This window comes from Battus philenor, unplaced genomic scaffold, assembly GCF_028537555.1.
Source record: "Battus philenor isolate CCGP_79_NKW_IND1 unplaced genomic scaffold, ilBatPhil1.0.hap1 SCAF_6, whole genome shotgun sequence".
Classification (NCBI taxonomy): domain Eukaryota; kingdom Metazoa; phylum Arthropoda; class Insecta; order Lepidoptera; family Papilionidae; genus Battus; species Battus philenor.
Window position 1 is genome coordinate 15,168,839 of NW_027181726.1, and position 14,960 is coordinate 15,183,798.

Here is a 14,960-nt window from a genome sequence, read left to right on the forward strand (position 1 = left end):
GATTCTTTAAACAAAATAACAAGCTTTTTAATTACAAACATAGCCTGAACATACTTGTACGTATGATATAAAAAGATATTACCTGGTCAGTTTTAAAAAGATATAAAAAAATTTACTAACCTTCTTCACGAAATTTGAATGCCATTTTTTTATTTCTTATCAAAAAATAAAAGTTAATTTTTATTTTATTTCGTTGAATATGATTTCAATAAGAAGTAGCTATGTTTTAAAAAAGTCTACAAGATCGCTAAAGAGAGTAGAGCATAGAATATTAAGGGTGCTATTTTGAAATCACTTATAAGAATCACTTTATAAGTGATTTCAAAATAGCACCCTTACAGTTAGTTCAATTTTTAGTAACCTAAAAACTTTTAAGTGTCAACGTGAACTTTCAAGTGACAAAGAAATGCTCTCAGATTGACACGTCATATCATTTTCTAACTCCTATTTATTTTATAGCTATACAATAAAAGATTATATTATTCTATTTTGAACAAAAATATATTTTACATAGATTATGCAAAGTAAAATATTATATATAGATAATATATCATAAATAAAGATATAAAAGTTTTTAAGAGGTGAATGTGTAACTCATTTGCTGTAAAAATAATAAATAAAGTCATGATAATACAATTCCAATTACGTATTAAAACTAATATTTTTTACTATCTGTCCTTGTACACTTTGTACTGCCAAAGCTTAGTGGCTTGTCGCTTTAAAAAAAAATATTTATCTCAGAATGATCACTTTGTTCAAGGTTCTAAAGCATTTTACTGACAAATAGGCTATATATTTACAGCATTAGCAGTGGTACCTTTATATTCTCCTAGTATTATATGCGTTATGGATCATAATTATATATAGTCTGTTTCGTTTTGTTTTCAGTGTTTAAGAGTAATTTTGCACAGGTCGCACGTCTCGTACGTGAACACAGATTATATAGATTACGCGTTCTCAAACATTACACGCGTTGGTCGACGAAAAGAATACATAGGAAACGTTGAGATAAGTACTAAATACGTAGGAGGCAACAATGTAACGGTAAACTATATATATATAATTAAAACATAAAACATTTGCGCAGGGGCGGCTCTATCGCGTGTAGCGTCCGTGTGCAACGAATCTCTTAGGCCTGACCCCCTCCCCCCCCCCGTGGCTTTAACTATTTACTTTGCACCGCCGTAACAAGAAAGTTTTTTCATATTCCAACAAGCTACTTTATAAGTAGGCATAGCTTACAGTATGGTATTAGTTATGGCCTTTCTTATGACGGCAGAATAACACTTAATGTTTTTATGCCTGTAGCACATCTCTGTTGCGAAACTAAGCGGTGAACCGCGATAGTTCATGTTTCATGTTTCGTTTTGTGTTTTAAGTTTTATGGATAGCAAAACAGAACTGAAATGTACCGAATTTCTGTTTCGCTACCCATAGAACTTACAACAATTTGTTGTACCGTAATGGTTCAAGATGATGCTCTTAACTGTTTCAGGGAGTGCCCCCTGAGACGGCGGCGCCCGTGTGCATTGCACACCCTGCACTATAGGTTAAGCCGCCCCTGCATTTTCACCTATGTACTGACTCAACATGATTTCTAGAACTAATTTTCAAGTTTCTGCACCTTATGAAATTTCTAAGGAATACTTCCTTTGCCGAGAAATCAGCTAAGAAAGGATTTTACAAACTTCCTTCCCCAAACGGATGAAGTTCAAACCGTATGGTCAAACGCATATTTTCAATAGTAATCATCTACAGATATGATTTCTTCTTAAGTACTGACTCATCACGCTATCTTTGGGACCATAAGGTTTAAACATTTGAATTTAAACAAAAATATTAATAGTAGAAGCCAGCTAAGAACGGATTTTACAAAATTCCTCCTGCAAATGATTAAGGGGTGGGAACTTCACAAAGCGGTGGTGAACAAATAGTAATAAATATATAGTATTTAAAATGTCTAATAAAAAATGAGAGGTCCTTGAGTATTTCTGTCATATTTTGAATGATGTTTATTGTATTACATTTTTTAAAAACTTTGTATTACTCTTTTCAAAATAATTGTGATTGCTTTTACAGATTCACATATACATCTATGAGAAATTTGGCCAACTATACAAACCCTCGATAATAGCATTCCATTATAAGCTATGCGATTTTCTGAATAACGAGCAGTACGTGGGTCGCTTACTTGCGCAAACGCTGACCATGAAATGCCCTTTTTCACCAGTTAGTTATAACGTTGTATTATTTATCAATTATTTTTAACAACACACGATTAGCACTTTGTAGACAATGTTACATCAACAATTATTTATTTAATAATTCATATTATTATACACATAATTTAAAGTGACCACTTTTGTACATCTTTAATAAAATGCCACTAGAGCCTAATTTGATAGAAACAAGAATCAGTTTGATGATATTTTTTTATAAAAAGAAACTAGGTCCCTTATGATTTCGCTATTATTTTTATAACTCATTTTAGCACGCTCTCGTTTTAAAGCTACGTTAAGAAACACGAGCACCCGCTAGTCCAACTTTTTAATACTTTAGTTATTATATTAATTTTAATAACATAACGTTACGTTATCTGCTATTTTTCACAGCGTGAGGTTAAATAATTTTAGTTATAGCGTTATGTTATCTGCTATTTTTATAACCTTAGAATAGCATATCTTTCACATGTATTGTTATCTGTGCTACATCGTCATTTTCGCGCTATAATTTGTATTTTTCCATGATCATAATATTTAAAATCTTTGAAAGCTACTGAACTCTGAGTGATTCCTTGTGTTTATATAATTATAAGTTGTTTTAAATACATAATTTTCAAGTTCTGCAAAGCGTGGACATAGCCAGTGAGTGATATTACTCTTACGAAATTATTGTCAGTAACCTTCATTTATTTTGTTTTTGTGCGTTATGAGATCGCTTATTACTGTGGTAATGTTATAATAATTTATAATTCCGATTTATTTACCACATATTAATTTTAATGTATGTCCTGAAATATTTAATAATAAATGGCGAATCCGTCTAAAGTATGTGATTATGAAACTCGTTCAGTGGCCAAGTAATTTAGTTAAATAGGCATATAAATGATGGTTGAAATTTGCTTAATTTGTTTTGTTTTAAAAATCTATGTGTGAGCCTTTTAATCTTCTCGACAGGTGATGGTTTGTTATACAAAATCATTAAATTGGTTACAATTTTTCATTTAATTTCAGGGTGTTGTAAAATTAACGAACATAACATCAAATTTCGTTAATTTTCCTAACGTATTCCCGTTCGAGGAAGGTCGCATTGATTTTTTTCTCAACCAAACCGGCACAGGGATGCCCCTGCTTCGTGTCTCCACTTTTGTTACTTTCAAAAACGAAGTAAAAAAAAAACATGGCTGACAAAATATTTAATTGTAAGTTTATTAAACTAATAAATGATAAATATACAAGTAGTTTGATTTCTTTATTAAGTTAATTTACATGATCTTATAACATAAGTTACATTGGGTTTCTCGATAGCTGAGAATGATTTGGTCCAGTCATAACAGTGCGGTACTATAGACATCTTCATATACAAAAATAAAGAACATAAATAGTTATCAAGTGTATCCAAATAATAAGTGGGGCATTCCATTCCAGCGCTATTTGCCATCTTGGACAATCAACAATTCTATACTGTATTCGGCAGAAAGCATTATTTTCACATCATGATTGGTCATAACAGGGTAAGGATAAGTTTACACATGTGCATAATCTCAGTCTGATTTTGTTGCTCGTACGTCACGGACGTGTTCTCTTGGTGTAAATCCTCTTTGTTTTGCTTTGTGGTTTGCGTAGAAATAAAAATAAATGCCAACATTTATAACATGGAGATCAAGATAGAAATCTTAAATATTAATGGAAGAAACCCAATTGTATTTTAGGAACAAGCATCGCCTCTGGTAGAAGAGAATAGAGCCATAATCCACCATTGTTGCAAATCGAAATGGTGTATATATATATAGTTTATTTCAATTACTTTGTTGAGATGTTTTGTTACCAGTAATTTGGGTGTTATTACTATGTTTTTGCATGTGACATTGTTGACTGACTTCTATATGTGAGAATTTCTTGAATTGAAATGTTACCTTTGGTGTTTAGTTTCTTTTTTGATTTAATCTGAAATTTAAAACATTTAATAAACAATTGTTCTTTGGATATATTTTAGTAGATGTATCCTGGGTGTATTTTGGGTATTTCTAAGTTATTATTAATAATAGAATGCATTTTATAACATAAGCAACACTCACACCGGAAAATAAACATAAAAAAATACACAAGTTTAGTTATTGGTTAATCATTATTTCAATAAAATCTTGCAGGCCAAGCTGAAAGAAAACAAAACAGATTGGACAAGTCAAACGTCTACCTGAAAAAATTATTTAAATATTGCGATAAAAACTCAGGCTCTACAATATTAGACATTTCTAGAGCCCAAATAGACTGACTGGGACTTCTTTAAAATCAGCGTGATGGTCAAGGTGTCACACATGTGGGAAAACTGTTATTTTGGACGCCAATAGATGGCGCTAGTAGTCGATTACCTCTTAGTATTGTTTAATGTGGGTAGTACAAAATTACACTGTTTCATGGGAATTTTCATTATAACTAATAAAGAAGATGCGACAAATATACACATGCATACCAAATCAACGTCGCTCTTAAAGGCGTCTTTATGAAAGTGAACAGCCCGATCTACTTGAAGCCCATAGTGCTGGCAGGCTAAAGCTGCGAGCTCCAAGTTGTCAAAGGCCAGCCACCTGCAGACCACATCTGTAGGAACAACCAGTTGCTTGCTACTATAGCCGTGACTCATAACTTTTAATGCTTTTCTGAAATATAAAAATTTGAAATTAACTCATACCTACATTATGTAAAATTTTAAAACTATTGCTAAATGAAATCCGAACACAAATTAGACAATAAGTAGATGATAATAATTATATCTACCCATAACACTCCATACCCATAGTCAAGTTGGTGCAGGGTTCTGTGACCACTTGGTGGTTCCCAAAAGGTGGACAAATAACCTTGCTATGGTTTGGTCCAGAACCCTCAATTATTGTATGAGGGGAACTGGAAAGTAATGTCGCTTTCTTAAGTTAATTTCACACGATTACATTTAAACAAGTTTTTATTTCTAATCAATAAAATATTCACCTTTGTTATCAACAACCTTTTGCCATTTAGTGTACAAATGTTCAATACCGGAGCGGTAAAAATCAATCAGTTTTTCTGTAAAATATTTCGACAGACAACATTACTTTCCGGTTTCCCTAATAATTCTTAACTAGTAATGACTTTATTTAATGCTCACCTTTGCAGCATGGGCAGGTACAAACATAAAGCGCAATAACTGAGAGGGCATAGTCTCTCTGCCAATCTACAGAGTCTCACAAAGTTTCCATGTAGATTTGCCAAAGCTATCTCATATATTAAACGCAGCGAATGTGCACTGGAAGAAATAATATAGAAATTTCAATTAAATTATTTCCCGCTAAATATAATCTTTTCCTCATGGCTAAGGGTAATCACTCATATACTGCGCCACCTGTTCCTGTTTTTGCCATCATGAAAAGACCATGTTCTCCAAGTCTGATTGCCTTTGACTTAATCAGTTGCAATCAGTTGTATGGTAATGTCAATTTTACAGTTTTTGTAATAGAAAATTCTTCATTTTTCTAAGCAAGTAGTAAATAATCGATTTTAAATTTAATCAATTAGTACCATATAATATAATTTATATATAGTGTATATATATACATATGAATTATTATTTTTTAATTCAAGTTTGAATTATACAAAGCTAAAACTGGACATCTATCGGATCAGCAAGTAAATCATATATTTGTACGAAAACAAAAACAGGTTCCAGTGGAAGAATTCTTCACTGTATAAAATGGAATTATTTTCGAGAAAAAATGCGGCAGGCGGTTATCAAAAGAGTTGAAAATTCCATATACGTAAATATTATATGAGATTGGCATAAATATGATAATAAAATTTTAATACAAATTTATGCCATTACAATTTTTATCTCACATATTGTCACTTCAGTTGTACCTAAATACATTGTTTATTGCCTATTGCCAGTTTAAACATTCGAGAATATCCAATGTTTGGCTCTGCACTCCCCGTTTCGACCTGCTCCCTGACTAGTCCTGGGAGATCATGCGGCTGTTTACCATCACCATCAGGGGAGCACCGACTTGCGGTGTGAAATCAAACCAGGCCTTCTACCCACTATCTTATAATTTTAGATATTTTTTTTCTTTCCATACAAAACATGTCAACATTTTTAATTACTCGGATACATTTGTCTTTATAACAACATTACTGTACTGTACTGTTTCTGTTGAAGTGTTTGCTGTTAACCTTGCGGCTTTTACAGCTTCGTCGGTATGAGTTCACGGAACGGAGGGGTCCGTGAACTTTAAATCCAACACATTATCTTGTTGGTAGTTTAAATATAATACAAGGTGATTGGTAATAGTGTTGTGCTGTATGTGTAAAAACTTTAAAGGGGTGATTATATAGCTCAATGGTCAGCTATAAGCCTAAAAGGCTTTTACACCTATTTTCAAACATACTATATAAAGTTATCACTCTTATAAATGACCTATAACTTATGACAGTATTAATAAATAATTCATTTTTATACGAAGTATGTTAAATTTTGAAAATGATTATCCCTGCTATTTTATCATTACATTATATATTTTATCTGGCACCATTAAATTTTGTATAGGGTGTAGCATATGGTAATTGAGCCATTAAGAGCTTTTACACCAATAAGTAATCACCCTGTATGATAGACAAGTTACTATCTGTAGACATAAAAAAATTTCCAGAACATTTTACCTCTATTATAATATAACAAGCATACCTTTTTACATCTGTGGGTAGCGTCAGGTACCTATACAAAGGGTTCATATCTTCCAAATTGCACAGAACATATAAACCCTCCACTAATATCCGATCGCATGTCAATTTGTTTATGGACTCCTTGTCTATAATCCAGTTTGACATTAAAACTGTCAATTCATCACTGTTCACATCACATGTTTTATACTTCCCTTGTCTATCTTGGACATCACAACAGTATAGGAACCATTTTATGCACTCCAGTAAATATTTTCTATTCAGCACCGGGTCAAATTTATTCAAAGATTTATCTGATAATCTGCAAACAAAATTATTCATTATCGTTATGAGACTAAGACTGTTATTTCTTTGTAGTGTCTCTTTCTCTCATTGGCACATAATTGTTGATATACTGAAATAGCAGTAATTTTAAAAAATAAATGTTCAATATGTTTGTAAAGGTAAATTCGACATGAAATTTAATATTAAATAGAATCAGGTGTTACCTTGCAGAAGTCCATCCTAATATGAAATTTAATAACTTATAATGAAATTTCCTTAACATTCAAAACTGCATTAAAACACAGCTTAGAAAATACAGTGTACATAAGGCACAACCTGTCTTGCTTAAACTCGCTAAAAGCTGATAAGACAATTTAGGAAAAAAATTGATATAGCTATGATATTATAATCATTAGAAAGTGTCCAAAAAATTTTTCTTTATAAATAGAACCAAATATTAATTATCATAATGATATAGTACAGTGTTACTCCTTGACTAAGAATTACTTTATCTGTTTAATTATAAATTTAGTGTTAATAAATAAATACTTTTTTAAACAATAAATGTTTTTAGGGAACAATATGAAAATTAATATGACACATTTATCAGTCTTGTTTTAACTTCCATGGTTACAAGATGCTGTTGTGCGTTGTTTATTTGAGAAGTAGAGACAGTTTGTCTTATGAAATGATCACAAGAGCTTAGTATAGACACTAGGTTAAAAATCCAGATGGTGAATGAGCAGAGAATATCTAAAATAGAGGTAGCCAGATTAGTGAGTTTCAAGATGTGCTGTTCAATTAATCCTTAAAATGTTTGTGGAGATGACTAGTTCGCACGTTAATAAAATGAAAACATTTAGAAGTCTACTACTGACCGCCAAGTCAGAGATATAGTGCTGCTGCAGCTCTCTGAGGACATTGGAAGAGCTATTAGCTCCCAGACTGTGAAATGTATACATACAGAAGCTGGCATAAGTAGGTAATCCTAGAAAGAGGTGCTAGCTTTCCGAAAACAATCAGAAAAATAATTTAAAATGGACTGTGCTTTCTTTATCTGTGTGTACCAACATACTTATTAAAAAAAGATGTAAAGAAGGTTTAAATTAACTGTCATAAATATTTGTAGAACAGGCTCTAATTGTGCTGTTGCTGTTTTGTATTAAAAGAAATATATGTAATGTTTTTATAAATAGTTTTTAGTGTTTCCAACAATAATTTAATATTTTTAATAATACAAACTTACTGGTATCCAAACCAAACATGGAATCTGATCATGGGTTCAAGCAACTGCATACATTCTAGAGGCTGCAACCGCTGTATTGTCATATCTTGTCTGACTGCTCTAAGCCTGTCATTCACAAAGTCATATAAGCATGAAGCGGAGACATCTTCTCTGCAGGTAACTCTGAAAATCAATTTTGATAATTTAACAAGGATTTTTGTCATTTTGATATCATCATCTTCCTGTCAGCCGATAGAAGACCACTTCAAGGCAAACGCCTCCTCCAAAGATCTACAATGACCTGCCTTGCCTTCACATCCTTCACACCAACCCACATCCAGCAACTAATTAGCTATTAATGTATAATCTTAAATATATATTATATCCTCCTTGGCATTTCCCCAATGCTGAAGAGTTGCTGCCTGTATCAAGCAGTAATCTTATCTACTAAAGTATTCCTTTATATGTTCTGGTTCTTTGCAGCATGTACAGGAGTAGAAACATTTATGTTGACTATAATGCTTATTTGGTGAGACTAATACATATGACTATGCCCCTTTTGTCCCTTACAATTAATTTTGTCAGTAAAAATTAATTTTTGAAGGTCATCACCAGGTTTCGGGTGATGTGTTTGTAGAACTCAATGATCCTCAATAGCCTAATTTTATGGTACATTATATGAAAACATATTACAAGTAAAAACATGATTATTACATTACTTTAATAATAGATGCTGAATAGTTTCTTTAAGTACAGGGAATGGGCGGAGAAGACTGGGAACAGCCATTGTCATGTCTGCGGCTGAACGACTATAGCACTTGACAAGCTGGGATGTTCCATTTACTGCTTCCAGCACATGCACTAGGCCCTCTCTAACTCTCCTGAAGTAATAAAATAGTGCAACTATATTTGACAGAAATTTTTAATTATATAAATGGTCAATAAAAAATTAATATGCATATATCACTTGTAAATATGATGAAATGTGATGGCAACAATAAATAAATATTATGTCACATACTGTTATCTATGAAAATTCAATCAAGAATTTTCTACTCTATAAAAAATTTAAAATGTGCAAATGAATCTCTATCAAGTTAATAAAGATGTTATTCATTATTTTAAGATGTAAAAATGCTTTTAATAAATGGTGGATAACAAGATTATTCTAAATCAACACACAAAATTAATAATTAATAATAGTATTTAGGCTTAGTTGGATTATATCCACCACTCAAATGTCAAATTGAATTAAAAATGTAATAAAAAGTCTAAATATTGGTCATTTGGTTTTATTATACCACATAAAATGACATCTAATAAATTTACAGCCACAACCACCAACACCATAGTGGAAATACATTCTATCACTGAAAGAAGGCATTTATACGAATAATCAAAATGTAACAAAGGTAACAATAAAAACTAAATGTAACAAGGGAGACGATTAAACTGAATTAAGAAATTTTAATGTTTATTTTATAGTTTTGACTTTTGGCTAGTCAACCTAATATACTAAATACGACCGAGCTACTATCGGATGTAAATATTAGTGTATAATAAGCCTGAAATATAAGTTAAGGCTATAAAATAAAATTCCACTTGTTTTGATCAAAAATTTGCCATTATTATAAATGAACAAATGAAATTAAAAACAAAAACTTACAAGTTCTTCTCAGACGGTGGACACATCTCATTACATGTGCCTCTAATACAATCATTGTTTTTGGTGTTATTGTAAAAACCTTCGCAATACGACATAATAAATAAATTAATTTAATTTAAAACAAAATAAGCGCTCAATTCATATTGAAATTTATTTGACTTTGACATTTACTTTAAAATGTTACGCTATCGAGAATAAACTTTACCAATGACTGTAAATATTTTATTTGTGTTTGCTGTAAATGTCTTAACAAATGTGTTTAAATTATTATACAATTGTTAAAAAGAGATTTTTTTTTAACAATAATTACAGTAATATATGTATTTACTCTTCGTTAAATAGTTCATTAGGTTAACAGGGACAAAACGTTTATCATTGAAAAAATTCAATACACAGATTAGAAATTCTTATTAATTTTTTTATGCTCAATTAAAATTTATTGCATAATGATTCAAAGTTATTACAGGAAAAATATTGCACAAGTGTATATGTTTGTTGATACTTGAGACGAAGGTATTTGTTGTAGCTTGTCTTTATTTGTTATGCAAACCTTTTGCAATTTTTCTTATCCTTATTAATATTTTTATGCACATATGATGATGATGGCGTCTAACTCCGTCGCTGGTACACGTGACGTGTCCAGTGGATGCCGTCTAACTCCGGCGCTGGTGTACACGGCGTGTCCAGTTGAAAAAATCTCAAGGTGTAATACTAACTGTAGATACTGAAACTGACAGAAACGGAACAAGCCCGCAATAGCATAATACGATTGAGGAACGAGGTGAAAAACGAATGGATCGAATAAAAGGAAAAGATGGTAGGAACATAAGACGAATGAAAGAAGACCGCAGATGTAAAAGTATTATATGACAAACTTATTAAAAGTAAATAAAAGTTCCTATCCCAAAAATAAGATAGGGGTACGAGAGGCACTTAGTATTACACGAGTTTATTTAGTGGCGACGATTTGATGTTACATGTATAATAAAGCGTATGAAATAAATATACATAAATGAAAGCAATCGGTATTATGTCATTATGTAAATTTTTTATCGAAATTAGGAATATTATGGAAGCTATTAATAATGCATTACGCTTTGTATAATTTAACAGTTTAATATCTTTTTCATGGACAACACAATAACATAATTTTCGTTTGCTCCGTCTGGACAAATTAATTTCGTTTTAGGTTTTGCGAATTACATTTGATTTTTTTAACAATGTTTTGGATTATAGATATATATGTAATTATTTTTTTGTGCGCCTGTACTTCGGTAAGAATTTTGCATATTTTTCAAAACCATAAATAATACGTCATCTGATTTTTTTTTAAAACCGTATCCTCTCGTTGCCACGTCCATTAAAATATTACGTCACAAAACCTATAACCTCTTTTTAAAAAATTGTGGAAAATGAAATAAAATTTTTGACTTTTTATATTATAACAAATTTAAATAAATTAATACATTTCTGAAATAAAAACAAATTAATAATTTATTTATTGTTTAGGTGTATAAAAGTTAATCAAAATATTTGTCTTGTTGAGTCGGCTGGGACTCGCAAGCGGTCGATTAAATATCTGGGTTCAAATGGCAGCTATATATCCATATCTCTTTTTAGACTCCCCTGTCCTCTCGCGTCAACTGTTGTCACAATAAACGACCCACTCCTCCATTCGCTGTAAACTTTATGAACGATCATAACCCTAAATATTTTTTTAAACTATTAATGTAAATTAAAGTCTTTCGTGTGAAACTTCATTTTCGCAGTGTTTGCAGTTGACTTTCGAAAGGAGCAAAGTGGATTATTTTAACCCAAGATATTTGGATTACGCTTACGCTAATGTCTCACGCTACGGCAGAGGAAGCAAATATTTTATAAATGTACAGTTTACTACAAAATACGTTAATGACAACAATGTTACGGTTTGTATTGAAAGTTTAAAAATCGATGATATTGTTAATACTGTGGGTTCTGACTCAAAATAGTTCACAAGAAATCCTTTATTCACAAATCTGATGGTCACCCTACTTTAACACAAAGTATATTTTCGCTTAGTCCAAACTACGCCTCAAATCGCTCAAGAATTCACTGTCCAAATAACTTACCAAATCGTTACTTCGTATCAATGATCGTAGATTTTATAACTCGAAAAAAAAAACACTGAACTGTCGACATGAGGAGTACTCCAATTTATACTACGGATAAGGTTTTAGCAAGTTCGAGATAGTACTTGCATAGAATTTCCGAGAACCGTACACAAAAATCTATAAATAACTCCAAAGTTACGCGTGTTTACGTCACTCTTGATTCTGTGCTTCCGTGTTTATTGTTTAGATGGTTCTATAACTCGTGCTTTGTAACAATATTATTTTTTCTAGTTTATGACTTTTAAAATAAAAGACTAAGAACTGGTAGACGCGGTGTGGGTAGGCACCCTTCTAGTTGGACCGACCACATGTAATGAAGTTTACAGAAAAAAATCCACAACAAACTCTGATGTTTTTGTCACGTCTTAATTTTTTATAACTTTATTGATTATACTACGACTGCTCATCTTACCTTTTTTTGTATAAATATAAATGAGATTTTACTATCCCAGCTTTATATTATTAGTATAAATCGAATACATAGATTTATATGTCAATCAGTGACTTCTCTAACGAATTTATAAGACTTAGAAATTTTGTTTTTTTTAGTAAGTTCTGTATAGCCTTTCCACTAAATACAAAGCTGATGACTTTTTTGTTCACAAAACCTGGAAAGACAGTGACGTCTTTGAAATATTTTTAATCATTCGTAAAATGATCAGGTCCGAACGATACTCGATATCACAGTAGCCGATACAATACACACTGTATGTATATCGATACAGATGGCGTTACATGGTGTGCGACATTCCAAATGGCGTCCAAAAACGATATTCTTAATGTTCCAATTTCAAACTAATCAAATGTAGATGTGGCCTTTGCAATTTGTGCAACCATCGGTCGTTGTGGTCGAAAGGTTCTTGAGTAGCGACCATGAACCGGCAAACGCGGCGTGGGTGGCCCCATTAGGATAAGTAGCGAAAAAAAAAATATCGTTGAAACAAACAATATACATTACCCGGCGATAAATATTGCACATAGACCTTTGGAAAGAGATAATCTGCTAATTTCGGCTTCGTAGAGCACTGTCTCTGTCCCACACTACCTATATGACATTTTGTCAGGCGTGCGACAGGGATAACGCTCTACGAAGCCGAAATTACCCGATTGTCTCTTTCCAAAGGTCGATGTGCAAATTATCTGGTATTGTACAATAGTATAAAAATCGTCTAAATAAGTTATGCACAGAGAAAAAAAAATGAAATCACCTGATTATAGATTAAACAAATTTAACAACACATATGTAATATAGTTTTTTTTTTTGCTACGAAACTACAATATTTTCCCTTGATTCCCCTATTGGTTGCACAGACTTATTAAGACTAGGGGCCACTATGGCAATTCATGAACTGATGGCGGGCCGGCCGCCAGAAGTATAAGTAATTAATTTTTTTTTGGTTTTATTCTGAAATAGAATTCATTATTTTTCGAATGTACGAAAGTATTATTTTTGCTGTCGGCGGGCCACCAGTATTCGACCGGCGGGCCGCGGTCTGTGCATCCATGCTCTATAGGCTTCCCATAAGTCGGACCGACCTTATGGTAAAGGTGCCAGGAAGTGTTCAACACCGGTCATTCCAGAAATCTTTGGATAGTCGTCTGATAAGATAATGAAAATCTATATATTATATATCTTCTTATAACTTATATCGATTTAATGATATTTAATTTTCAGGTCAACGTTATATTTTACGAACAAATCCGTCAAGAGTACAAGCGTTCTTTTGTAGAACTCCACTACAAGTTGTGCGACTTCATAAAGGATGAACCATTAATCGGTGCGGTTGCGAGAGAATACGGTCTCAAATGTCCGCTTTTGGCTGTAAGGTTACCATTGTTTTGTTTAAAAAAAAATGTTTTTTTTTTTAATTCCGTAATGTTGCTAAATATTATTATATTAATGAACAGGGTAAATACAATTTAGCGAATATAACCGGATATAAGGAGTTCCCAAACGTGTTTCCGTTTGAGAAGGCAAGAATAGATTTTAATTTCAAATCGACTGCCAGTGGGGAGACGCTAGCCGAAGCTGTTTTATACCTGGCCATCAAAAACGAAATTGGATCGAAGAAGAGAGGATGACTAATTTCTTGCTAGATTTCTTTCATTATATATATTTACAAGTATTCCTAACATTGAGTAATTTAAAAAAAACGTAATTTTAAGCAGTTCGATCAGATATAAAAACTTCTTAGTACACCACCCGCATTTTTTACCAATTACTCTTTTTTACTGAATAATTTAGATTTAGATTTCATTCAAGTATTTTTCATTGTTACCCTGCTGATTTTAGAAGTATGTTTTTCATTTGTACATCAGATTAAATAGTGTAACACTTAAAACAAATTTTTATTATAAATTGATTCGAATTTATCTTGGAACGAAATTGATTTTTAAATTCTTAGATATATATTACTTGCCGTGAATCCATATAATTTGATTAAAAAAAATAATTTTACAGATCATCGTTTAATTTTAGACAATTTGAATGATTTATCGGTTGAATAAAAAATAAAGCAAATAAACCGTAACTATTAAAAAATGTAATTGTCAGTTATTTAAAATTAAAATGGGTTTAAGGTTTTCAACACTCCGGGCAAAAGAAAACGATCATTGTAACATGACAATACAAATTGATTGCAATTGAATATAAAAGAAAAAGCAAAAAATTACAATAAGTAACTATGTAAAAATGTATTTATATGAGAAGTAATGCACACCGACTT

General features: G+C 31.7%; 1 protein-coding gene across 1 annotated transcript; it reads right to left on the bottom strand.

Annotated features, from left to right (window-relative positions):
* Window positions 1-3,478: 3,478 nt before the first annotated feature.
* On the bottom strand, window positions 3,479-10,227 carry LOC137930536 (SAC3 domain-containing protein 1). Its single transcript, XM_068773821.1, has 7 exons — window positions 10,085-10,227; window positions 9,138-9,299; window positions 8,440-8,601; window positions 6,934-7,230; window positions 5,365-5,502; window positions 4,693-4,879; window positions 3,479-4,166 (listed from the first exon to the last, which is right to left on the bottom strand). Exons 1-7 carry the CDS (start codon window positions 10,177-10,179, stop codon window positions 4,068-4,070), a joined length of 1,140 nt encoding a protein of 379 aa, XP_068629922.1. The 5' UTR covers window positions 10,180-10,227; the 3' UTR covers window positions 3,479-4,067.
* Between the last annotated feature and the right edge of the window lie 4,733 nt (window positions 10,228-14,960).

Coding starts and splice junctions, on each gene's coding strand:
- LOC137930536 (XM_068773821.1), bottom strand. CDS start 10,179: ATGTCGTATTGCGAAGGTTTTTACAATAACACCAAAAACAATGATTGT. Junction 5,503..6,933: donor CTACCCACAGATGTAAAAAG/GTATGCTTGTTA, acceptor TATTTCTTCCAG/TGCACATTCGCTGCGTTTAA. Junction 4,880..5,364: donor TACCTGCCCATGCTGCAAAG/GTGAGCATTAAA, acceptor TTTATATTTCAG/AAAAGCATTAAAAGTTATGA.